A 24,868-nucleotide genomic window follows, 5' to 3' on the forward strand; every position below is an offset into this window, starting at 1 on the left:
TGGGCCAGGCGCGGTGGCTTATGCCTGTAATCCCAGCACTTTGGAAGGCCGAGGTGGGCAGATCACGAGGTCAGGAGATTGAGACCATCCTGGCTAACATGGTGAAACCCCATCTCTACTAAAAATACAAAAAATTAGCTGGGTGTGGTGGTGGGCACCTGTAGTCCCAGCTACTCGGGAGGCTGAGAATGGCGTGAACCCGGGAGGCGAAGCTTGCAGTGAGCCAAGATCACGCCACTACAGTCCAGCCTGGGTGACAGAGCAAGACTCTGTCTCAAAAAAAAAAAAAAAAGTGAACTATTATTTTACATACAACTAAGAAAGAGAAAATGCCATTTAACCATGCACGTGCCGTAAGTTTTAAAATATTTCCTAATTTGAATGATGATAATTTTTTCTTAAAAAGTCATGAGTGTCAGATATATGAGTACTATCTATATATCCCTTGTTAAAATGAATACTATAGACAGTAACTACTTTCAGATTTTAAATAAATGTTCCTTATATTTGTGGGAAGACACAAGAAGCCTTTTGTGTGTGTGTAATTTGGGAAATGCTTTGCATTGCCTGAAGGACATCTAGAGTCTACATAAGTCTAAGGCTAAAAAGCAGAGTGATTCAGAGAGAGAATATAAGATTATTGCTGAAAATATACTATTTACTGGTGATATCCTGTCAAGACTAGAGCAGAAAAGACTGTGGGCTGTTGCAGTGAGAGCTACAACATGTAATGAGCCTACAGTTAGTGTAAAACCTTCTTTTCCTGAATATCTCTTAGGGCACTAAGGCAGTATAGTATATTTAAGGCCTTGGAATATTTTTAGCACAGGGCTGACATTTTTGCATGGAATGTGGGTAGCAGTAGGGCAATAGCAGTCAAATATACACAAGAAATCTATGATAAATAAATATAAAGGATACGTGTAAAATTTCTAAGTCCGGGTTAAAATATATGATCCGTAAGGTTCTCACAGTCAATAAAAACTAGCAATGTTAAAAAGTAGATTGAAAGTAGAATTAAGGATTGGACAAACACATGGCTGGTTTTAGGGAAATGAGTGAGCAAACTGAAAAGACAAAAGTTAAGATTTGATGATCTAAAAAGATTCACTATTGGCCGGGTGTGGTGGCTCATGCCTGTAATCCTAGCACTTTGGGAGGCCGAGACAGGTGGATCACCTGAGATCAGGAGTTCGAGACCAGCCTGGCCAACATGGCAAAACCCTGTATCTACTAAAAATACAAAAATTAGCCGGGCGTGGTGGCACATGTCTGTAATCCCAGCTACTCGGGGGGCTGAGACAGGAGCATCACTTGAACCCAGGAGGCGGAAGTTGCAGTGAGCCAAGATCACGCCACTATACTCCAGCCTGGGCGACAGAGCAAGACTCCATCTCAAAAAAAAGAAAAAAAAAAAAAGATTCACTATTGAACAACCCTGACATAATAAACCAAGTCACCAGAGCTAGGGCAGAGCAGTGAATCCAGTCTAGGTGGAAAAATGACTTTAACTCCCTTCAGTTTTACATTTCCACTTATACATGTGTGTTCCTTTGATGATAATGCAGACAGAATTAAAATGTGGTCTATAGTAGTATTGCTTTTAACATGAGGAAATTGGTGTCATTATAAATTTCTTTTGTGATGTGTAGAATGGAAATGGAGCTCCAACTGAACTATTGTAGGCTAATGATTATCCTACCATTGTAATTTATATTTGTATAAGAATCTAGACTAGCGTTACTCCCTAAGGCAAACCCTGTCTCAGATAAAACCACTAATCCATTGATTTTTGTTGTTATTATCTACTTCATGTTGGTAATCTTTTTTTTTCATCCTATTCTCTGATTTTCCTGTTCCCAGGATCCAACGCTCTTACGTATACACCATTCTCAGTCATTTTGTTGATTTATATCCTCTTATCTATTCAGTTTTGAAAATTCTATTTTAAGATGCCAAATACATATGTATATTCATTTCCCATTTCTTTTTCTACTACAAAAATAATTTAAGCTATAAAGGGAATATAGGGAATATGTACTTGAAATTACTTTATTGTTGAGAAACTGAGCCAGAAACTAAGGAATCAAATACATAATGGGCATATATATACATATATGTCCCATTCCATAAGAAATGTGTTAAATATCATAAAGTTTGTTTAATTTTATCATTTTTAGAAGACTCCCAACCTGATGAAATCTCAGAGAAGAGCCCAGAAAATCAAGGCAAACATTTGTGGCAAGTTTTATTCACCAGTAAATTATTGACTACAGAGCAAGAAATTTCAGGAAAACCACATAATCGAGACATAAACATTTTTCCTGCAAGAATGATGCCTTGTAAATGTGGCACTGCAGGGTCTGCTTGCCAGGGTCTCAGCCTGATGGCCCCACACTGTCAGTATTCAAAAGAAAAGGCTCATGAGCATAATGTTTGTGACAAACGGTTCATCAATATTAAGGATGGCAGAACTAACACTCAAGAGAAATCTTTCGCTTATAGTAAAATTGTGAAAACCCTCCGTCATAAGGAGGAAGTTATTCAACATCAGACAATTCAGACTTTGGGGCAAGATTTTGAATATAATGAAAGTAGAAAAGCTTTTCTTGAAAAGGCTGCCCTTGTTACATCTAACAGTACCCACCCAAAAGGAAAATCTTACAATTTCAATAAATTTGGGGAAAACAAATATGATAAATCAACCTTTATTATTCCTCAGAACATTCATCCAGAGAAGAGTCACTATGAGTTTAATGATACTGGAAATTGTTTCTGTAGAATCACTCACAAAACTCTCACAGGAGGGAAATCCTTCAGCCAAAAGTCACACGTTAGAGAATGTCATAGAATTCATATAGGAGTGAAACCCTTTGAATATGGAAAAAGTTTCAACCGTAATTCAACCCTCCCAATGCATCAGAGAACTCATGCAACAGATAAATACTCTGATTATCACCCATGTACAGAGACATTCAGCTACCAGTCAACTTTCAGTGTACATCAGAAGGTTCACATAAGGGCAAAACCCTATGACTATAATGAATGTGGGAAATCCTGCTCTATGAATTCACGCTTGATTTGGCCTCAGAAAAGTCACACAGGGGAGAAACCCTATGAATGTCGTGAATGCGGGAAAGCCTTCAGTGAGAAGTCACGCCTAAGAAAACATCAGAGAACTCACACGGGAGAGAAACCATATAAATGTGATGGATGTGAGAAAGCTTTCAGTGCAAAGTCAGGCCTAAGAATACACCAGAGAACCCACACAGGGGAGAAACCATTCAAATGTCATGAATGTGGGAAATCTTTTAACTATAAGTCAATCCTCATAGTGCATCAGAGAACTCACACAGGGGAGAAACCTTTTGAATGTAATGAATGTGGGAAATCTTTCAGCCATATGTCGGGCCTAAGGAATCATCGAAGAACTCACACAGGGGAAAGACCATATAAATGTGATGAATGTGGAAAGGCTTTCAAACTGAAGTCAGGCCTGAGGAAACATCATAGAACACACACAGGGGAGAAGCCCTACAAATGTCATCAGTGTGGAAAAGCTTTCGGTCAGAAATCACAACTCAGAGGACATCATAGAATTCACACAGGGGAAAAACCCTATAAATGTAATCATTGTGGGGAAGCTTTCAGTCAGAAATCAAACCTCAGAGTACATCACAGAACTCATACTGGGGAGAAACCCTATCAATGTGAGGAGTGTGGAAAAACTTTCAGGCAGAAATCAAATCTCAGAGGGCATCAGAGAACTCACACTGGGGAGAAGCCCTATAAATGTAATGAATGTGGAAAAGCTTTCAGTGAGAAGTCAGTCCTAAGAAAACATCAGCGAACTCACACTGGGGAGAAACCATATAATTGTAATCAGTGTGGGGAAGCTTTCAGTCAGAAATCCAATCTCAGAGTACATCAGAGAATTCACACAGGGGAGAAACCCTATAAATGTGATAAATGTGGGAGAACTTTCAGTCAAAAATCAAGCCTTAGAGAACATCAGAAAGCCCACCCAGGGGATTAAACGTATGCATATAAAGAATATGAAAAAACTCTGAGCTGGAAATCAAACCTCACAATACATAAATGAACACACAGGAGAGAACTGTTAACATAGTGAGCACTGGAATTTCCTCTACAATTTCAGCCTCCACCAAATATCAAAGAATAGAAGATAAATTGTTGAAATCTATTTTATATGGGCATTCTTTCAGCCAGAGCGCAGTCTTCTATGGATATTACAGAACTCACACAGCAAAGAAACCCTATAAAGATAATGAATATGGAAAATACTCTTGTGAACTCACTCCTCAGAAAACTCATGCTGCAGCAAAGCTCTGAGAAAGTAATAAAAATGTGAAAACTTCGTGCCAACAATCAAAACTCATTCACCATCAGAGAAATCACACAATGACAAAAGCTAGAATATAATAAGTGTATGATAAACTTTAATGAAAAGTCAGTACAGCAGAAAATACATTCAAGATAGAGACCTCATAGTATATTAAAACAAACAAGAAATGAAGTTAATGGATGTGGGAAATTCTTCTGCCATGTCAGCCCTCATTTTAACTTACACAGAGGTAATCCCTATATGTCATATAATAACTATTGAAATGTTCACTAGTAATCATTTTCACTTCTCCCTCATGCCACACCTGGCCTGAATTTCTCAACCATTCTCATCTAAATGGTGTCATATTGTTACCCTCTAGCTAGTGGAATATGGAGGTCAATGACAGGTCTTAAATACATCAGTCAAATTCTCAATATTTTCTTCTATCCCTCATTAGAATGGAATGGAGGAAAACCTTGGGACTCAGGCTCTGATGATAGAAAGTACAAGATGGTAGGAACCTGGGTCAGAGAAGGACCCTGTGGCATGGAGTTTTCTCCTCCATGTACACAGTTGGACTTTTTGCAGTGAGGAAATAAATGTGTTCTCTGCTGAACTTCTAAAGGTTTGGGTATACTTGGTACTGACAGAAACTCAACAACCCTCACATAATAAAACTTACGAGTATGATTTTTCAGGACATCTGAACTCAGTGTATGTCAGAAAAGTCACATAGGACAAACCTCGGACAGCATCCTGAATGACCATGGCTTTTATCCCCAAAGTCTTCCTCATCAGACAGGTAATATCATAAGAAATCTGACATTTTAACAAATGTAGGAAATTCTTCACACACACAGACACACACTCACACGTACACACCCAAAATATCATTAAATGTATGATAATTTAGTTTTGAATGTGTAAAAGTTTTCAAAAAATTATCATATTTTATATCAGAGCTTGTTACAAGGAGAAAATCTATCAATTTGAGAAAGGTAAGTAATAGCCTTTATCTAGATATTGCTTTATCAGAACTGTTGTTTCATATATAATATCAAAACTTTTAATGAAACATAAGACATTCACTATAATAAAAAGCTTAAAAAGAACAAAAAACTGCATAAACTGAAAAGCAGTGTTGCAAATATGTGAATGTTTTGTGAGTTATTGATTGTTTATGTATGTATATGTGCATGGTACTTACCAGGTATTTGTTTTATGTTTCTTAGACCTCAACATTGCTGTAAGAGAATTGTGTTCCCCTTGCTTTATAACTACTTTTACATAGCTACAATTTGCCACATGAATATTAATAACAAACCTTTTACAGAAAATACCTGATATCACATTCCCTTTCTCCTGCTGCCTTCTAACATGTCTGTCTAGTAAAGGCTGTTGTTACTAAACTGCCTCTTTTCAAAGAAGCCAGTGTCAACCAATACATTTCTCTCTGTTTTTTTCTATGTGTGTCTCTCACACACAAATACACAAGCAAATATATATATATATATATATCTTTAACATCACTGATTCTTTCCTAGCAGTGTTGAGTATAATAATGGACCCTTGGAAGGCATTCTTCATTTATGGTACTGTGTTTCATTTTTAGCATTTTAATTTTATTACAGTTTTTATCTCTGTGCCACAGTTACCTACCTGATACTGCGTGTTGTCTAGTTTTCCCACTGGAGTCACTTTATATGGCATTTGGCATCCTTTCTCTCAGTTAAAAAACTGCTTGGATCTTTGTTTCTCTCTACAACCACCTAGTTTTCCAGATAGCTTTTTTGCTCTGTGGCTTCAGATATCTAGTGCATTGAAGAAAAGTTAAAGTCTTCCCAACTATTTTCTTGTTTTATGAATAGAAGCAGTGCTCTTGCCTGCTCTCTATTTCTCTGAGTTGTAACTGAACATCATCAGTTGTTTTTTGACAAATGTTCCAGGGTAATTTGATGGGAAAATGATGATTGTTTTCAAAAATGATGCTGCTGGGCGCGGTGGCTCACACCTGTAATCCCAGCACTTTGGGAGGCCGAGGCGGGTGGATCACAAGGTCAGGAGATTGAGACCATCCTGGCTAACATGGTGAAAACCCATCTCTACTAAAAATACAAAAAATTAGCCAGGCGTGGTGGCGGGCACCTGTAGTCCCAGCTGCTGGGAAGGCTGAGGCAAGAGAATGGCGTGAACCCGGGAGGCAGAGCTTGCAGTGAGCTGAGATCGCTCCACTGCACTCCAGCCTGGGCGACAGAGCAAGACTCTGTCTCAAAAAAAAAAAAAAATGATGCTAAGATAATTGTAATTACTCCATTCTCACACTGGTATGAAGAAATCCCCAAGACTGGGTAACTTGTAAAGGAAAAAGGTTTAATTGACTCACAGTTCTGCATGGCTGGGGAGGCCTCAGGAAACTTATCATCATGGCAGAAGGCAAAGAAGCAGGCACCTTTTTTACAGGGCAGCGGAGTGAGTGCAGCAGGGCAAATGCCAGAATGCTATAAAACCATCAGATCTCATGAGACTCAGTCGCCATCACAAGAACAGCATGGGGAAAACTGTCCCCCATGATCAGTTACCTCCAGCTGGTCCTACCCTTAACATGTGGGGATTATGGGGATTACAATTCAAGATGAGATTTTGGGTGGGGACACAGGCAAACTCTATCAATAATGATACTTATATATTGTAAATGCAACTTGATCTTTACAACATAATTTAAAACTTAAATCACAGATCCAAACAAAATCGCTAAAAGTACAAAATTTACGATAGAAAACAAAAGAAACTGACCGGATGTGGTGGCTCACCTGTGTAATCCCAGCACTTTGGGAAGCCAAGGCAGGAGAATTGCTTGAAGCCAGGAGTTCAAGACCATCCTGCACAACATAATGAGACCCTATCTCTACAAAAAATAAAATTAACCAAGCATAATGGCACATGCCTGTAGTCCTAGTCCTAGCTACTTGGGAGGCTGAGGTGGGATTGCTTGTGCCCAGGAATTTGAGGCTGTGGTGAACTGTGATCATGCCACTGTACTTCAGCCTGGGTGACCGAGCAAGACTTTCTGTCTCTTAAAAAAAAAAAATGTTTATAATACAGAAAAGGCAGCTATAATGGACCAAAAAAAGGGAAAACATTAAAATAGATATTTCACTAAAAATATATAATTAGCCAATAAATACTAGAAACAATGTCCAAAGCTTTGGTCAGCAAGAAAGTGCATGTTCGTGTGATAGCAATACAAATCCATTTCATAGTTCCTTATAAAGATAACAATACTTTACCTACAACCAGCAATTTTCATTCTAGGCATTTACCCCAGAGAAAGATAAGAATTCTATGCAAATGTTCATAGAATCTTTACTCATAATAACCCCAAATTGTAAATAATTGGGTTATTAACAGAAAAATATATAAACAGTAATATTACCATATAATGGAATAGAGCTGTACAAGGAAGAAACTGCAAATGCATGCAGCAACACTGATAAATCTTCAGATTGTGCAGAGCAAAAGAAGCCAGGCACAAGAGGGTAGAGCTGTATTATATCCTATTTATATAAAGTTCTAGGAAAGACATCAAGTCTAGAGGGATAGAAAGAAAGTGGACCATTCATTGCCAAAGGCTGGGGGCAGCGGGGTGTGAGGATACACTGGTTAGAGGAATAGAGAAATGTTTTTATTATGATGGAATGTTCCATATATAAATGGTGGTGATCTTTACAGAGCTGTGTAAGTTTTTAGAACCCATCAAAATATACTAAAAATTTGTCTACTTTGCATAAAGTATACGTCTATACAGTTAACTTGTAAAATAATAAAAGTGAGTTTAGGGTCCCCAGTACGTTATGAGACCCAGCAGATTCTCAATTTACTAAATGGCTTATTGACATCACTAGATTATTCATTCCCTTTCTTCCCATATGGTTGTGACCTTGGAAAGTCAGTTCTCCCTTAATATGTCTCAGTCTCCTCATCACCATAATGATGGTAATTACCTACAGTCCTTTCTGAAAGAATTGTCTGAGTTCATCTGTGTCCGTTCCTTAATACGTGGCACAGAATAAGTGAGCAATAGGTAATAGTTATTACCATTACATATTTTACCAGTATTATTAAAAATCAAAGGCCTGTGTTCCTTAAAAGAGCCTCAAGAAAGATTATAACTCACAAAACAAAAAGATAAATTAGGCCTAAAGGAGATTCAGCCATGATGTGATGGGGGTGTGTGAGTTCCTTATACTATAGTAACATCAGTTTTTCTTTAACTCTCTGATGAGACCGTTTCTGAAAATTTTAAAACCTTGAGCCTTTTTTTCTGTCAACTGGCTGACATGACTTAGCCCAGTTTGTAAGTGTTGAGTTCCCAATAAATTGCTTTTCCACAAAAAGCTCCTGCATGACTTCATGCACCCCCAGCCTTCCTCTCCTGGAAGTTTTAAGAATCCAGAACTAAGCTGGAGTACTTTCAACCTTGGGTTTTTTTGTTACATTCCAGGAGAGAAGTTACACACCAGATATGTAAATACTCTAGAGAAAAATCATTTCAGGTATTGAAGGATAGCACACACCCACCCCTTAGCTTTTTTCAGCATATAATGGCCACTCTTGCCTTGAGTTCTGTTTCCCGTTTACACTGGAGGTGATTTCAGTTGTGTCCCATGATGCATTTTACACAGGAACTGCATTCTGAGTTATCTAGGCAGTAGAATCACATCACAACAACTTCTAAAAGAAAAGAGAATTCAGAGACTGGCAGTTGAGTTGGCCCTCATCATGGGCAAAAAGAATGAAGTTTCCATTAGCTATGGTTTGAATGTGTCCCGCCAAAGTTCATATGTTGGAAACTTAATTCCTATTGCAACAGCGCTCAGATGTGGAACCTTAAAGAGGCGATTAGGTCATGAGTGCTCTGCCATCATGAATGGATTAATTTCTCTATCACATGAGTGGGTTCATTATCAAGACAGTGACTTTGTTATAAAAGCAAGTTCAGCCCTCTCATGCTCTCTCATGGGCACTCTCTCACATGTGATGCCTTCTGCCATGTTATGACATAGCAAGAAGTCTCTCACCACATGTGGCCCCTTGATCTTGGATTTTCCAGCCTCTCAAAGTGTTTTAAAAAAAAAAAAAAAAACTTTTATTCTTTATAAGCTACCCAGTTTCTGGTGTTCTGTTAAAACAGCACAAAATGGACTAAAACAGCATTCTTCACACATGTCAGGACCTGAAAAAAAAAACATCATTTCAAGTAGTAAAGGGAACCCTGCCAGTGTGTAGAGTTCATGGGGGCATGACTTGGGCCAGGTTTTGAGAATTCATCTTCTGGGTTAGTGTAGAATTTTAACAAGGATTCTGAGAGGAGACTGACCTCATAGAGGCCATTCCATATTCCAAAGGGGAACATTTTTATCAGTGATAAGGATATGACAGTACTGGTGAGGTGAGGTGAAGTTGAGCTGAGTGATGACACATAGGCAATATTTCATTTGGTAGTATAATTTCTTTTCATATCAAAATTACTGGAACAGGACAGAAGACAGACAATAGTCACAACGTATAGGAAAACAAATACTGAAGTTTATATATAAGTATATAACAAAACCATTAAGTTGCCATCAGTTTAAACTGCCAAACCTTTTTCCCTCACTAATACTTTATATACACATCTTTTTAATGGGGAGTAGGGGCTCAGCTCATTTTTCCATTTGCATCATATGCTTTGGTAACATCCTTGGAAAAAGCAAAATTGAGTGTTCACATCACCATAAGAGGATGAATAATGTGTGATGCTGGGACTGCAGGCCAAGTGCTTGTCTTCCAGAAGCACCATGCCCCCCAAAAGTCCTGGGCAAGATGTGCTTGGCACGGATAACATAAAGATTGATGTCTTCAACATTTATGCAGCCAAAAAACACATGAAAAAATGCTCATCATCACTGGCCATCAGAGAAATGCAAATCAAAACCACAGTGAGATACCATCTCACACCAGTTAGAATGGCCATCATTAAAAAATCAGGAAACAACAGGTGCTGGAGAGGATGTGGAGAAATAGGAACACTTTTACACTGTTGGTGGGACTGTAAACTAGTTCAACCATTGTGGAAGTCAGTGTGGCAATTCCTCAGGGATCTAGAACTAGAAATACCATTTGACCCAGCCATCCCATTACTGGGTATATACCCAAAGGACTATAAATCATGCTGCTATAAAGACACATGCACACGTATGTTTATTGCGGCACTATTCACAATAGCAAAGAGTTGGAACCAACCCAAATGTCCAACAACGATAGACTGGATTAAGAAAATGTGGCACATATACACCATGGAATACTATGCAGCCATAAAAAAGGATGAGTTCATGTCCTTTGTAGGGACATGGATGAAACTGGAAAACATCATTCTCAGTAAACTATCGCAAGGACAAAAAACCAAACACCGCATGTTCTCACTCATAGGTGGGAATTGAACAATGAGAACTCATGGACACAGGAAGGGGAACATCACACTCCGGGGACTGTTGTGGGGTTGGGGGAGGGGGGAGGGACAGCATTAGGAGATATACCTAATGCTAAATGACGAGTTAATTGGTGCAGGAAATCAACATGGCACGTGGATGCATATGTAGCAAACCTGCACATTGTGCACATGTACCCTAAAACCTAAAGTATAATAATAAAAAAAAAAAAGCCAAACAAAAATTTGGAAGAATGATAAAGGATTATCATAAGCTAAAAAAAAAAAAAAAAAAAAAAAAACGATTGATGTCTTCAAACAAAGCAACCAGGTAGCTAGCAAAGCCCCAATAGCCAGGATCTAAAGAAGCGGATCAGATTACAGTGTTTGAGCAACTTCCTGAACCCGTATTTGGAAAGGGCTCTTGAGGCTCCTGGGATTTCTGGTACCACCTGATTTCTTGGAGACGGTCTAGGGCAGGGAAGGATGTGGCATCTATGTAACCCCTCAGGGGGGCTCCATCTTGCAGGCGGTTGTGGTAGTCAGGGACTTGCAGTGGGCTGAGATCATGGCAGGTGCTTTTGCTGGTGGGCTTGATACACCACTGAAGTTGCTAAGTAGTGCTTCTCAGCACCTGCCTTCCCTTCTTTGTTGTCTCCAAGAGCAAGAGTGGCCTCAGTGCCTGAAAGAGAGTAAATGTGGCTGCAGCTGCAGACACAAAAGTATGGCTTTAGCTCTGGACCACATCCAGTTGTACCCTGCATTAAGCTCAGGCATATCACACCTGCTCAATAGAGGTTGGTCAAACAAAGGAGTCAGCAAATGACATTTCTAATGAACACACTGGTAATTTGTTTTTATATTATTCTATTTTTTCTTGAAAGAAATGAATACAACTTTTTAAATTAAGTCTAGCTTAGCCAGACTCCTTGGCATGTTTTTCCAATCTTTTTGTATTATTTAGCTGTAAATTTCCCCCTTACTCCTACTTTTTCTGTATCCCATGAGTGTTTATATTTTTATTTTTCATCTTCATTTGTTGCTTTTTTTTTTTTTGAGACAGGGTCTCGTCTCTCATCTTGTCACCCAGGCTGGAGTGCGGTGGTACAATCAGCTCATTGCAGCCTTGACCTCCTAGGCTCAAGTGATCCTCCCACCTCAGCCTCACAAGTAGCTGGAACTACAGATGTGCGCCACTGTGCCTGGCTCATTTTTGTATTTTTTGTAGAGACCGGGACTCTGTCTGTTTCCCAGGCTGGTATTGAACTCCTGTGCTCAAGCAATCTTCCTGCCTCAGCCTCCCAACATGCTGGGATTGCAGGCATGAGCTACCATGCCTGGCCTACTTGTCTCTTAAGTATTTTCTATTTTCCCTTGTAATTTCATCTTTGACCTGTTTCTTGCTTGAGGACATGCTGTTTAATTTCCACAAATTTGTGAATATTCCCATTTTTCTTCTGTTATTCACTTCTAACTTGTATTAGAAGAGGTTTTGTATGATATATTTTTTTTCAATCTATTGAGGCTTAATTTGGGTACTAACACATAGTCCATCCTGGAGAATATCCCATTTGCACTTGAGATTAATATGTATTCTGTTATTGTTGGGTAGAGTGTTCTGTATATGTCAGCTCTAGTTGGCTTATCATGATGTTCAGGTCCTTCCTTATTTGTCTTCTACCTGGTTGTACTATTCATTACTGACAGTAAGGTACTAAATTCTCCAACTATTATTATACAACTGTATTTCTCCCTTCAATTCTGTCCATTTTTGCTTTATATATTTTGATGGTTTGTTATTAAGTATGTAAATGTTTATAATTTTTATATCATCTTGCTCTATTGAATCTTTTTATTAATATATAATCTCCTTTGTCTCATGTAAACATCTGATTTAAACTTTATTTTGTCTGATAATATAGCTACTTGCTATCTTTCAGTTACCGCTTGCATGAAATGTATTTTTCTGTCCTCTCACTTTCAACCAATTTGTGACTTTGGAGTTAACATGAGTTTCTCATAGGCAACATAGAGTTGGATCTTGTTTTTTTTTTTTTTTGAGACGGAGTCTTGCTCTGTCACCCAGGCTGGAGTGCAGTGGCGCCATCTCGGCTCACTGCAAGCTCCGCCTCCCGGGTTCACACCATTCTCCCGTCTCAGCCTCCCCAGTAGCTGGGACTACAGGCGCCCGCCACCTCACCCAGCTAATATTTTGTATTTTTAGTAGAGACAGGGTTTCACAGTGTTAGCCAGGATGGTCTCGATCTGCTGACCTCGTAATCCACCTGCCTTGGTTTCCCAAAGTGCTGGGATTACAGGCGTGAGCCACCACGCCCGGCTGGATCTTGTTTTTTTAATCCATTCTGTGAGTCTCTTGATTGGAGGGTTTGATACATTTATATTTAAAGTAACTACAAATAGGCTGGTGGAGTGGCTCACACCTGTAATCCTAACACTTTGGGAGGCCAAGGCAGGCAGATCACTTGAGGTCAGGAGTTCAAGACTAGCCTGGCCAACATGGTGAAACCCCATCTCTACTCAAAGTACAAAAATTAGGCAGGCATGGTGGTGGGCGCCTATAATCCTAGCTACTCAGAGGCTGAGGCAGGAGAATTGCTTGAACCCAGGAGGCAGAGGTTGCAGGGAGCCGAGATTGCACCATTGCATTCCAGCCTGAGCAACAGAGTGAGACTTCATCTCAATAATAATAAAAAATAATAAATAATAAAGTAACTACTAGTAAAGAGAAACTTCTATTATTTTGGTACTTGTTATCTATATACCCTATAGCTTTTTGTTCCTCATTTCCTACGTTAGTCATCTTTTGGGTTTAGTTAATTTTTTTGTAGTGAGGCATTTAAATTCCCTTCTCATTCCCTTTGTGGACATTCTGTACCTACTTTCTGGTTACCATGGGCATTACAATTACCTTCCTCAACTTATAACACTCTATAGAATGCTATAACTTATAAATTAACATACATACAAAACAGCTTAACAACATACAAAAAAATCGCCCCTATAAAGCTTTATTTTCACTACTTTTCAGTTGTTGATGTCACAAAATTACATATTAATGCATTTTGTATCTAAAAACAGACTAGTAATTTTTTAATATTAGTCTCATGAGTCATGTAGAAAACAAAAAGAGTTACAAACCAAAGTTATAGTAACACTTTTATGATTGTATATTTCCCTTTTTCAGAGATCTTTATTTCTTCATATGGCTTTGAGTTACTATGTTTCATTTAAGCCTGAAAGACTCCCGTTAGCATTTCTTGCAGGGAGGCCTATTTGTAATAAATGCCCATAGTTTTTGTTTGTGTGTACACACACACACACACACACACATATATATATGATATAGAACCTGGTTTTTTATATACAGTGAAATGTTTACTACAGTCAAGCAAATTAAAAGACCCATCATCTTATATACTCTCTTTTTGTGGGAATAGAACCTAAAATATACTCTCTTAGCAAAAATTCCAAATACATTAAAATATTATTGACTGTACTCCTCATGCTGTACATTAAATCTCTAGACTTATTCTACATGCCTGCAAACTTGGTATCCTTTGACTCACCTCATCTCATTTGCTCCTTACTCCTATTAACCCCCTGGTAACGACCATTTTATTCTCTGTCTCTGTTCTACTTTTTTTTTTTTTTTACATTCTACATGTAAGTGAGTGAGATCATGCTGTATTTTTCTTTCTGTGTGTGACTCATATCACTTAGCATAATGTTCTCCAGGTTCATTCATGTGTGGCAATTGGCAGCATCTTGGGCTGACTAATATTCCATTGTATGTATGTGTATACACATGCCACAATTTATCCATTTACCCATTGACATTTGGGTTGTTTCTATATTATGGCTATTGTGAATAATGCTGCATTGAGCACGGGTGTGCAGATATCTCTACAAAGTGCTGATTTTGTGTTCTTCAGGTATATACCAAGCAGAGGGATTTCTGGGTCAAATGGTAATTCTATTTTTAACGAAACCTCCATACTGTTTTCTGTAATGGCTACACTAGTTTTCCTTCCCACTAACAGTATACAAAAGTTCCCTTTTATCTATACCCTTACCAACACTTGCTATCTCGTCTTTTTTTATTATAACCATCCTAACAGGTGTGAGGTGATATCTCATTGGGGTTTTGATTTGCATTTCCCTGATGATCAGAGATGTTGAGCACATTTTTGTATCCTTGTTAGCCGTTTGTATGTCTTTGGAGAAATGTCTATTCAGATTCTTTGCCCAGTTTTTAATTGGGTTCTTTATATTATTTTCATTTTGAGTTTGCAAGTTCTTTATATATTTTGAATATTAACCCCTTATCAAATGTATGGTTTGCAGTTTTTGTTTTTTTTTTTGTAGTCTGTAGGCTGCCTTTTTATTTTGCTGGGTTTTTGTTTTGGTTTGGTTTTTGTTTTGTTTTTTTTTTTTTTTTTTTTTTTTTTTTGAGACGGAGTCTGGCTCTGTCATCCAGGCTGGAGTGCAGTGGCGCTATCTCAGCTCACTGCAAGCTCCACCTCCTGGGTTCATGCCATTCTCCTGCCTCAGCCTCTCCGAGTAGCTGGGACTACAGGTGCCCGCCACCACGCCCGGCTGATTTTTTTTGTATTTTTAGTAGAGACGGGGTTTCACCATGGTCTCGATCTCCTGACCTCATAATCCGCCCGCCTCGGCCTCCCAAAGTGCTGGGATTACAAGCGTGAGCCACCACGCCCAGCCTGGTTTTTGTTTTGTTTTGTTTAGCTGTGCAGAAGCTTGGGCTTATTTTTGCTTTTATATACTGAGCTTTTGATGTGATATCCAAAGAGTAATTTCCAAGGCCATTGTCAAGGATCTTTCCCCCTTTGTTTTCTTCTGGGACTTTTATAGTTTTGGGTATCTCATTTAGGTCTTTTATCCATTTTGCATTGAGTTTGTGTATGGTATATGATAAGGGTTTGATTTAATTATTTTGCATGTGGATATCCAGGTTTCCTGCCACCATTTATTGAGGAGACTATCCTTTCCCCATTGTGTATTCTTGGGCCTTTGTTGAAAATTAGTTGATCACATATATTTGGGTTTCTTTCTGGGCTCTGTATTTTGTTCCATTGGTCAATGTTTCTGTTTTTATGTGGTTTTGCTTGCAATACTTTTGTAAAGAATTTGAAATCAGGAAGTATGATGCCTCCAACTTTGTCTTTCTTTCCCAGAATTTTTTGACTATTCAGGGTCTTTCTAGCTTGCAATCATGTTCAACATATGTAAATCAATCAATGTGATACATCACAGTAACAGAATGAAAGATAAAAACCACATAGTCATCTCTATTGATACAGAAAATGTATCTGACAGGGTCCAACATACTTTCTTAGTAAAAACTCTCAACAGTTTAGATATAAAAGAAAAGTTGCTCAACATAATGAAGGCCATTCATGAAAAACCCAGAGCTAACATAATAATCCATGGGAAAAACCTGAAATCTTTTCCACTAAGATCTGGTACAAGGATCTGTTTTTCTTCTCAATTGCTGTGGGGGTCTTTTGTGGTTCCAAATGAATTTTAGAATTGTTTTTACCATGTCTCTGAAAAATCACATTGGAATTTTGGTAAGGATTATGTCAAAACTGTATATTGCTTTGAGTAGTACAGACACTCTAACAGTATTAATTGTTCCAACTTGGTACCCTTTGACTTACCTCCTCTTATTTGCTCCTTACCCCGAGAAACCCCCTGGTAACCATTTTATTCTCTGCCTCTATGTATTCAACTTTTTTTTTTTTTTTACATTCCACATATAAGCAAGATCATGCTGTATTTTTCTTTCTGTGTGTGGTTTATTTCACTTAGCTTAATGTCCTCCGGGTTTATTCATGTGTGGCTAATGACAAGATCTTTTTTAAGGCTGAATAATCCATTGTATGTATGTGTACCAGGAACATAATACATCTTTCCATTTATTTGGGTGTTCAGTTTCTTTATTAATGTTTTATAGTTTTCAGTGTACAAATCTTTCACTTTCTTGGTTAAATTTATTCCTAAGTATTTTTTTCTTTCTTATGTGATCGTGTGTTCTCAATTTTTTTTTTTTTGGATAGGTCATTATTGGTATACAAAACTGCAACCCATTTTTGTTTGTTGATTTTATATTCTGCAACTTTACTGAATTCCTTTATTAGTTCTAACGGTTTTTTAGTGGAATCTTTGGAGTTTTCTTCTTATAGGATCATGTTAACTGCAAATAGAAATACTTCTACTTCTGCCTTTCTGACTTATATCTCTGATGAGCATAGATGCAAAACTTCTTAATAAAATACTCACACACTGAATTCGACAATATTCAATTGCCTTTTATTTATTTTTCTTGCCTGATTGCTCTTGCTGTTACTTCCAGTACTACTTGAATACAAGTGGTGAGAATGGGCATCCTTGCCTCGTCTTAGAGGAAATCTTTCTTAAATCTTAGAGGAAAGCTATCTGTTTTCCCCCATAGATTATGATGTTGGCTATGGGCTTTTCCTAAATTTCCCTTATCATATTGAGGAAATTTCCTTCTATACTTATATTGTTGAGAGCTTATAATCAAGAAATTATATTGAACTTTGTCACATGCTTTTTCTGCATCAATTGAGATGATCATGCGGTTTTTATTTTTTATTGTTTTAATGTGATGTATCACATCGATTGATTTGCATGTGTTAAATCAGCCTTGCGTGCCACAGATAAATCCCACTTGGTCATGCTGTATAATCATTTTGATCTGTTGTTGAATTCAGTGTGTGAGTATTTTATTGAGAATTTTTGTATCTATGCTCATCAGAGATGTAGGCCTATAGTTTTCTTGCACTGTCTTTTGTTTCATTATCGAGGTAATGCTGGCACCATAAAAATGTATTTGGTAGTATTGCTTCTGGTTATATTTTTGAAAGAGTTTAAAAAGGATTGGTATTAATTCTTCTTTGAATGTTTGGTAGAATTCAGCCATGATGGCATCTGGTCCTGGGCTTTTGTTTGTCAGTAGGTTTTTAATGTCTCCTTCAGTCTCTGTATTTGTTATCAGTCTGTTCAGGCTTTTCATTTCTTTCTGATTCAATCTTGGTAGGTTGTATATTTCTGGTATTCATCCATTTTCCCTAGTTTATCCAGTTGAGTGGCATGTAATTGCTCATAATAATACCTTGTGATCCTTTTTATTTCTGAGGCATTCGTTGTAATATCTTCATTTTATTTATTTGAGTCTTTTTTTTCTTAGGCTATGAATTTATTGGTTTTATTTTTTAGAGAAACCAACTATTAGTTTTTTTTTTTAATTTTTTTTTCTATAGTTTCTCTGTTCTCTATTTGATTTATTTCTGCTCTGGTCTTTATTATTTCTTTCCTTCTGCTAACTTTGGTTTTAGTTATTCTTTTTCTAGCTCCTCAAGGTGTAATGTTAGGCTATTTCTGTGAGATCTTTCTTTTTAAATGTAGCTGTTTATGGCTATAAACTTCCTGCTTAGAACTGCTTTTGTGGTATTCTGTAAGTTTTAATATGTTGTATTTCCATTTTTGTTTGTCTCAAGATATATTTAACTTCCCTTTTGATTTCTTCTTTGACCCATTGATTTTTGGGAGTGTGTTGTTCAATTTCCACATATTTATTAATTTTCCAGTTTTCCTGTTATTTCTAGTTTCATAACATGGTGGTTAGAAATGATACTTGATATAATTTCAGTCTTCTTAAATTTTTTCAGACATGTTTTGTGTCCTAACATATGATCTATCCTGGAGAATGTTTCAGTTCATTTGAGAAGAGTGTGTGTTCTGCTGCTGTTGGATGGAATGTTCTGTGTGTGTCCGTTCGGTCTATTTGGCCTAATATGTAGTTCAGTTTCAATATTACCTTGTTAATCATCTGTCTGGTTGATCTCTCCAGTTTTGAAAGTAAGGTATTCAAGTCCCTACTTTATTATATTGCTGTCTATTTCTCTATTTATGTCCACTAATATTTGATTTACGTATTTTGGTGTTCCAATATTAGGTACATATATATTTACAATTATTATGTCCTCTTGATCCCTTTATCATTATGTTATGAACTTCTTTGTCTCTTGTGACAGTTTTTGACTTGAAGTCTATTTTTTCTGATGTTAGTATAGCAACTCTTGCTCTTTTTTGGTTGTTATTTGCATGGAATATCTTTTTCCATCCCTTCATTTTCAGCCCATGTATGTCTTTCTAGTGAATTCTTATAATTTTATGTTTCTTTGGCATTTATTCTAAATCTAGGTTGGACTTCCTCATACTAGAAGCAGGGGTCAGTCACCCCTGCAACAGTTTCTACTTATCTACCTCTTTATTGTTCCTCATCATGGTTGATACAGGTATCTGCCTTATACAACCACCTCCTGGTGACCACCTCCCTGTGGGACAGTAGATACAATGTTCTTGCTTTGTACCACTGACCCCTACACCCCACATGGATCATTACAGATATGCAGTGACCACCTCTAAGTCATAACCTGCCTCCATGGAACTCATGCCTGATTGCTCTAAACCTACCAGTTAGAAGTCTCTGTGGGAAAACTTCTTGGGTAACACCCTGGGTCCCAATAAATGCCTTAAACCACAGGTCCATGTCTCTCTCTTTTGCTCCCCACCCACTGGTTGTGTATGCATCTCCCAGATGGCTCCCCAGTTCCTGTTGTCCTATGAGGCATGCTTCCCTCTTCTCTCTGGGATCAGGAAGTAATAAACTACTTCTGTTACTTCCTGTGTTTTGTTGAGGCAATGAGAGGGACACGTGACCACAGGTCAAACACTTAGGCGTTAGACTGTCTGCCAGAATAAAGAAGCATCCTAAGAAAGGTACAATGTAAACATCCATCACCAAATCCTTTGGAGTTCCATCATTAAAGAGCTAGAGTCTCTATAAACTCTCTTGAGAGAGATCTCAAGAGCTAATTAGAAAGAAAACACACACACACACACACACACACACACACACAATAGTCCTTAAAGCTAAAGTGAGTTTCTTATAGGCAGCATACAGTTTGATCTTATTTCATTATCCATTCAGCTACTTTATATCCTTTGGTGAATTTGGTCCATTTACATTCAAGGTTATTATGGATAGGTGAGGATATACTACTGCCATTTTGTATTTTGTTTTCTAATTGTTTATGAGCTCTTTGACTTTGAGTGGCAGAGTGCAGTAGTGACATGGCTCAGGGAATTAACAGGTGCTTTAGAGGCTCAGGCCCCAGAGTGTGGGGCAGAGAATCAATTTAGGTCACAGGAGTGTCAGAGTGCAGCAGCAACTCAGGCCCCAGGGAACAGGGCACCACACAATGGTGACTCCAAATCTTGGGATGGTGGAACATCATAGTAGCCCAGGTTCTGGGAGACAGGCTACAGTGGCGGCAAGTACCCTGGAGTGGCAGGGCACAGCTATAGTTCATGTCCCAAGAGGCAGATGCCACAAAGATGACTCCATTCCCCAGGTGGAGCACCTCAGCAGCTCAGATTGCAGGGAGTGATTCTAGTTCCTAGGGAGGCATCACACAACACAACTGCAATTTTGGTTCCTGGGGAGCGGGGGCTGCACAGCTCATCTGAGGTTCTGGTTTCTGGGTAGCCACGGGGTACCATGACACTTCAGCCTCAGGAGGTAGGGCTGTACAGCATAGCCACAGTTACAGTTTCGAAAGAGGTGGGGCACTGTGTCAGCTCAGCCCCAGGAAGTGGGGCTGCATCACTTAGCCACAGTTCTGATTCCCAGCAGGGCAGGGCACAGACTCCACTCATGCCCAGAAAGGCCAGACACAGCAGCAACTGGGACCCAGGAGGATGGAGCAGCTGTGTGGTAGTCTGGCCCCAGGGAGTGGGGTACAGCAGCAACTCAGCTTAAAAATGGTGCATCACTGTGCAACCCAGGCTCTGGGGGTATGGGGTGCAGTGGCAGCAAGCCCCAGGAATGAAGGGCACAATGTCTTCTAAGGTCCCCAAAGTAGAGCACAGAGCAGCAGTGGCTCCAGTTCTAAGATGTCATAGCACCATAACAGCTCAGGCCATGGAGACAGGGTGCAGCTGCAGCTCCCTCTTTGGGAAAAGCACCAGGAACATCTAGTCATTCATCTTTCTGACATATCTCCATCCAGATATAGGATTCTTGGTTGACAGGGTCTTTTTTTTTTTCCTTCAGCATTTTGAACATACCAACTCACTGCCGTCTGGCCTTCAAAATTCCTGCTGATGATCTTATTGGCATACCTTGTGATATGGTTTAGATGTTTGTCTCCTCTAAATCTCATGTTGTAAAAAGAATAATAAGCAAAAAAAAAAAAAAAAAAAAGCCACACACACACAATAAATTTCATGTTGTGATGTGATTCCCCATGTTGGAAGTGGGGCCTGGAGGGGGAGGTGATTGGATCATATGGGTACATTACTCATGAATGGTTTAGCACCATCCCCTTGCGGATAAGTGAGTTCTTACTCTGAGTTCACACAAGATCTAGTTGTTTAAAAGAACGTGGCATCTCCTTCCTCTGTGTCATGAGAGGGACCCAGTTGGAGGTAGCTGAATAATGGGGGCGGTTATCCCCATGCTGTTCCTGTGATAGTGAATGAGTTCTCCTGATATCCATTCCTTCCCAAATGAACCACGGTAAAGGCTCGTACCCATAGTTCTCTTCTCTCCCTCTGCCTCTTGGCTGATTTTGGTGCCTCCCTGTGTGGACCCCATGGTGCGGTATACCCCTTTTTCTTTCCAGTGGCTGTTGTGTCCTAATCTATTGGCCTTACTATATCTCAAATTTTCCATTAATACACTGTATTTTAAAACATCACTAATCATTAAGAAAATGCAAATCAAAGCCACAAGACACCACTTTGCACCCATTAAAAAAGCTGTCATAAAAGTTAATTATAAACAGAAAATAAGTTGATGAAGATGTGTAGAAATTGGAACTGTTTTGCACTGCTGGTGGGAACGTAAAATGGTGTAGCCATTGTGATAAACAGTACAGTGTTTTCTCAAAAAATTAATAGAATTACCACAAGATCCAGCAATGCCACTTCTAGGTATATACCAGAAATAACTGAAAGCAGCATGATATGGTTAGGCTTTGTGTCCCCACCCAAATCTCATCTTGAATTGTAATCCCCAGGTGTTGAGGGAGATACCTGGTGGCAAGTGATTGAACTATGGGGGAGGTTTCCCCCATGCTGTTCTTGTGATAGTGAGTATTTTCAGGAGATCTGATGGTTTTATAAATGATAGTTTTTCCTGTGCTCTTCTCTCTCCTACCGCCATATGAATAAGGTCCTTGCTTTCCCCTCACCTTCCACCATGATTGTAAGTTTCCTGAGGCCTCCCCAGCCATGTGGAACTGTGAGCCAAATAAACCTCTTTCCTCTATAAATTACCCAGTCTTGGGTATTTCTTTATAGCAGTCTAAAGACAGACTAATACACAGGGACTCAAATAAATATTTTTACGCCAATGTTCATGATAGCATTACTAATAATAGCCAAAAATGGAAATGACCCAAATGTTCACTGACAGATGAATGAACAAAATATGATGTATACATATAATGGAATATTATTCAGCCTTAAAACAAAATGAAATTCCGATATATGTAACAACATGGATGAACCTTGAGGACATTTGCTAAGTGAAATAAGCTAGACACAAAATGACAAATATTTTATGATTCCTCTTAAATGAGGTACCTACAATTCATAGTGAAAGTAAGTAGAATAGTGGTTACAGAGGTGCCAGGGGAAGCAGGAATAGAGAGTTGTTGAGTGAGTGTGAAGTTTCAGTTGGGGGTAATGAAAGGCTCTGGGGACAGACAGTGTTAACAGTTGCACAACAATGTGAATAGGCTTTTTACCACTGAATTGTACACTCAAAAATGTTTAAAATTGTAAGCTTTATGTTTTGTGTATTTTACCACAACAGGAAAAAAATTTTTAATCAATGAATGTAATTCACAATATTAACAGACTAAATAAAAATAGCCATATGATCATATCAATAGATGCAGGACAGGTATCTGACACAATTCAACATATATTTGTTGTAAAATCTCTTAGCTAATTAAGAATAGAAGAAACTTCTAATGTAGGGTATCTACAGAAACTTTTAGCTAACATCACATTTAATGATGAGCTGAAGAAGGCAACTGCTATGGTTTTAATGTTTGTCCCCCTCCATAATTCAAATGAAAAGTTAATTGCCATTGTAACAGTTTTAAGAGAGATTGCTATGCATTTTCAACTTTAAGAGGTGATTAGGCCACGAGGGCGTCACCTTCATGGGTAGGATTGGTGCTATTATAAAAAGGCGAGTTTGGCCCTCTCTTGCCCCTTTCTCTCTTCTGCCATGTGAGGAAGAGCATTCTGTTCCTCACCTCACCCCATCCCCCAAGGATGCAGCATTCAAGATGCTGTCTTGGAAAACAGATTAAGATAACAATGCTCTCTCAGTACTCCTATTCAACATCATCCTACAAGTCTTGGCCAGTGAAATAAAGGAACAGAAAGAACAGTCATACAGTCTGAAAAGGAAGAAACAAATGGTCACTATTTGCAGACAAAATGACTATATATGTAGAATATTTCAAACAATATACCAAAAAAACTTATTTAATTAATAAGCAAGTTTAGCAAGTTTTCAGGATAAAGGTCAATATACAAAAGTCATTCCTATATACCAACAGTGAACAACTGGAATGTGACATTTTAAAAAAATCTAAAACAGAAGGAAGAAAGAAGGAAAAAAGAAAGGTACACCTCTGTACAAATGTATCAAAATGTGTGCAGGATCTATATGTGTACTGAAAACTACAAAACACAGCTGAAAGAAAAGAAAGATTTACATAAAATACCCCATTTTCTTTTTTTCTTTTTTGAGGTGGAGTCTTGCCCTGTTGCCCTGGCTAGGGTACAGTGGCCCGATCTTGGGTCACTGCAACCTCCACCTCCTGGGTTCAAGCAATTCTCCTGCCTCAGCCTCCTGAGTAGCTGGGATTACAGGCACGTGCCACAATGCCCGGTTATTGTTTGTATTTTTAGTAGAAATGGGGTTTCACCATGTTGGCCAGGCTGGTCTTAAACTGTTGGCCTCAAGTGATCTGCCTGCCTCAGCCTCGCAAAGTGCTGGGATTACAGGTGTGAGCGACTGCACCCAACCAAAATACACCAATTTCACTCATTGAGAGACTCAATATTGTTAAGATGCCAACTCTCCCAAATCTCAGCAATCTTTTTGTAGCTGTCAACAGGCTGATTCTAAAATTTCCATGGAAAGGCAAAGAAAGTAGAATAGCCAAAATAATTCTTAAAAAGAAAAAATTGGAGAATTTACATTATGAGATTTCAAGGCTTTCTATAAAATTAGAGTAATCCAAACAATATATCTGCAAAAGAATAGACATACCAGGCAACACAAAGAAGAAAGGATTTTTTAAAGTGAATTGAAATTTTATTTTAATGCAAAAACCTGTGTGTGAATCTTACATTACAGGGTTATTCATAATTGTCAAAAATTGGAAACCACCAGCTGCCCTTCAACAGGTGAATGAAAAAAACACTACTAAATTAGTGAGCGATACTTTAAGAGAAACATGATGTTTTATAGCCTCAAAATATCTCACTGCAGGCTAGTCATGGTGGCTCGCGTCTGTAGTCCCAGCACTTTGAGAGGCAAAGGTGGGTGGATCGCCTGAGCCCAGGAGTTTGAGACCAACATGGACAAAAACAAAGAAGAAAGAAAGAAAAACGGAAGGGAGCGGAGGGAGGAAGGGAGGGAGGGAGGAAGGGAGGGAGGAAGCGGGGGAAGGGAGGCAGAGGAGGGAGGGAGGAAGGAAGGGAGGGAGGTCCAAAACTTAGCTACTTGGGAAGTTGAGGTGGGAGGATCACTTGAGCCTAGGAAGTCCAGGCTGCAATAAGCGGTGATCGCACCATTGCACTCCAGCCTCGGTGACATAGTGAGACCCGGTCTCAAAAACAAACAAACCAAACCTCACTGCAAACATTTATGAGCTGCGGTGGTGCTGCAT

General features: G+C 38.7%; 2 protein-coding genes across 6 annotated transcripts in view; both read left to right on the forward strand.

Annotated features, from left to right (window-relative positions):
• ZNF782 (zinc finger protein 782) overlaps window positions 1-11,079 on the forward strand; it is a 42,406-nt gene extending 31,327 nt beyond the window's left edge. For 2 of the 3 annotated variants that reach the window (XM_055271770.2, XM_055271771.2), the window contains exon 6: window positions 2,181-11,079. In XM_055271770.2, coding sequence (XP_055127745.1) covers window positions 2,181-4,036 — 1,856 coding nt within the window. In that variant the 3' untranslated portion in view covers window positions 4,037-11,079. The remainder of the gene's footprint in view (window positions 1-2,180) is intronic. The other variant, XR_010120209.1, reaches the window with a different exon arrangement.
• ZNF510 (zinc finger protein 510) overlaps window positions 5,067-24,868 on the forward strand; it is a 41,453-nt gene continuing 21,651 nt past the window's right edge. For all 3 annotated transcript variants that reach the window (XM_055271772.2, XM_063636893.1, XM_055271775.2), the window contains exon 1: window positions 5,067-5,150. The gene's annotated coding sequence lies outside the window, so the exon portion shown is untranslated. The remainder of the gene's footprint in view (window positions 5,151-24,868) is intronic.

The sequence above is a fragment of the Symphalangus syndactylus genome, chromosome 3 (assembly GCF_028878055.3).
Source record: "Symphalangus syndactylus isolate Jambi chromosome 3, NHGRI_mSymSyn1-v2.1_pri, whole genome shotgun sequence".
NCBI lineage: Eukaryota > Metazoa > Chordata > Mammalia > Primates > Hylobatidae > Symphalangus > Symphalangus syndactylus.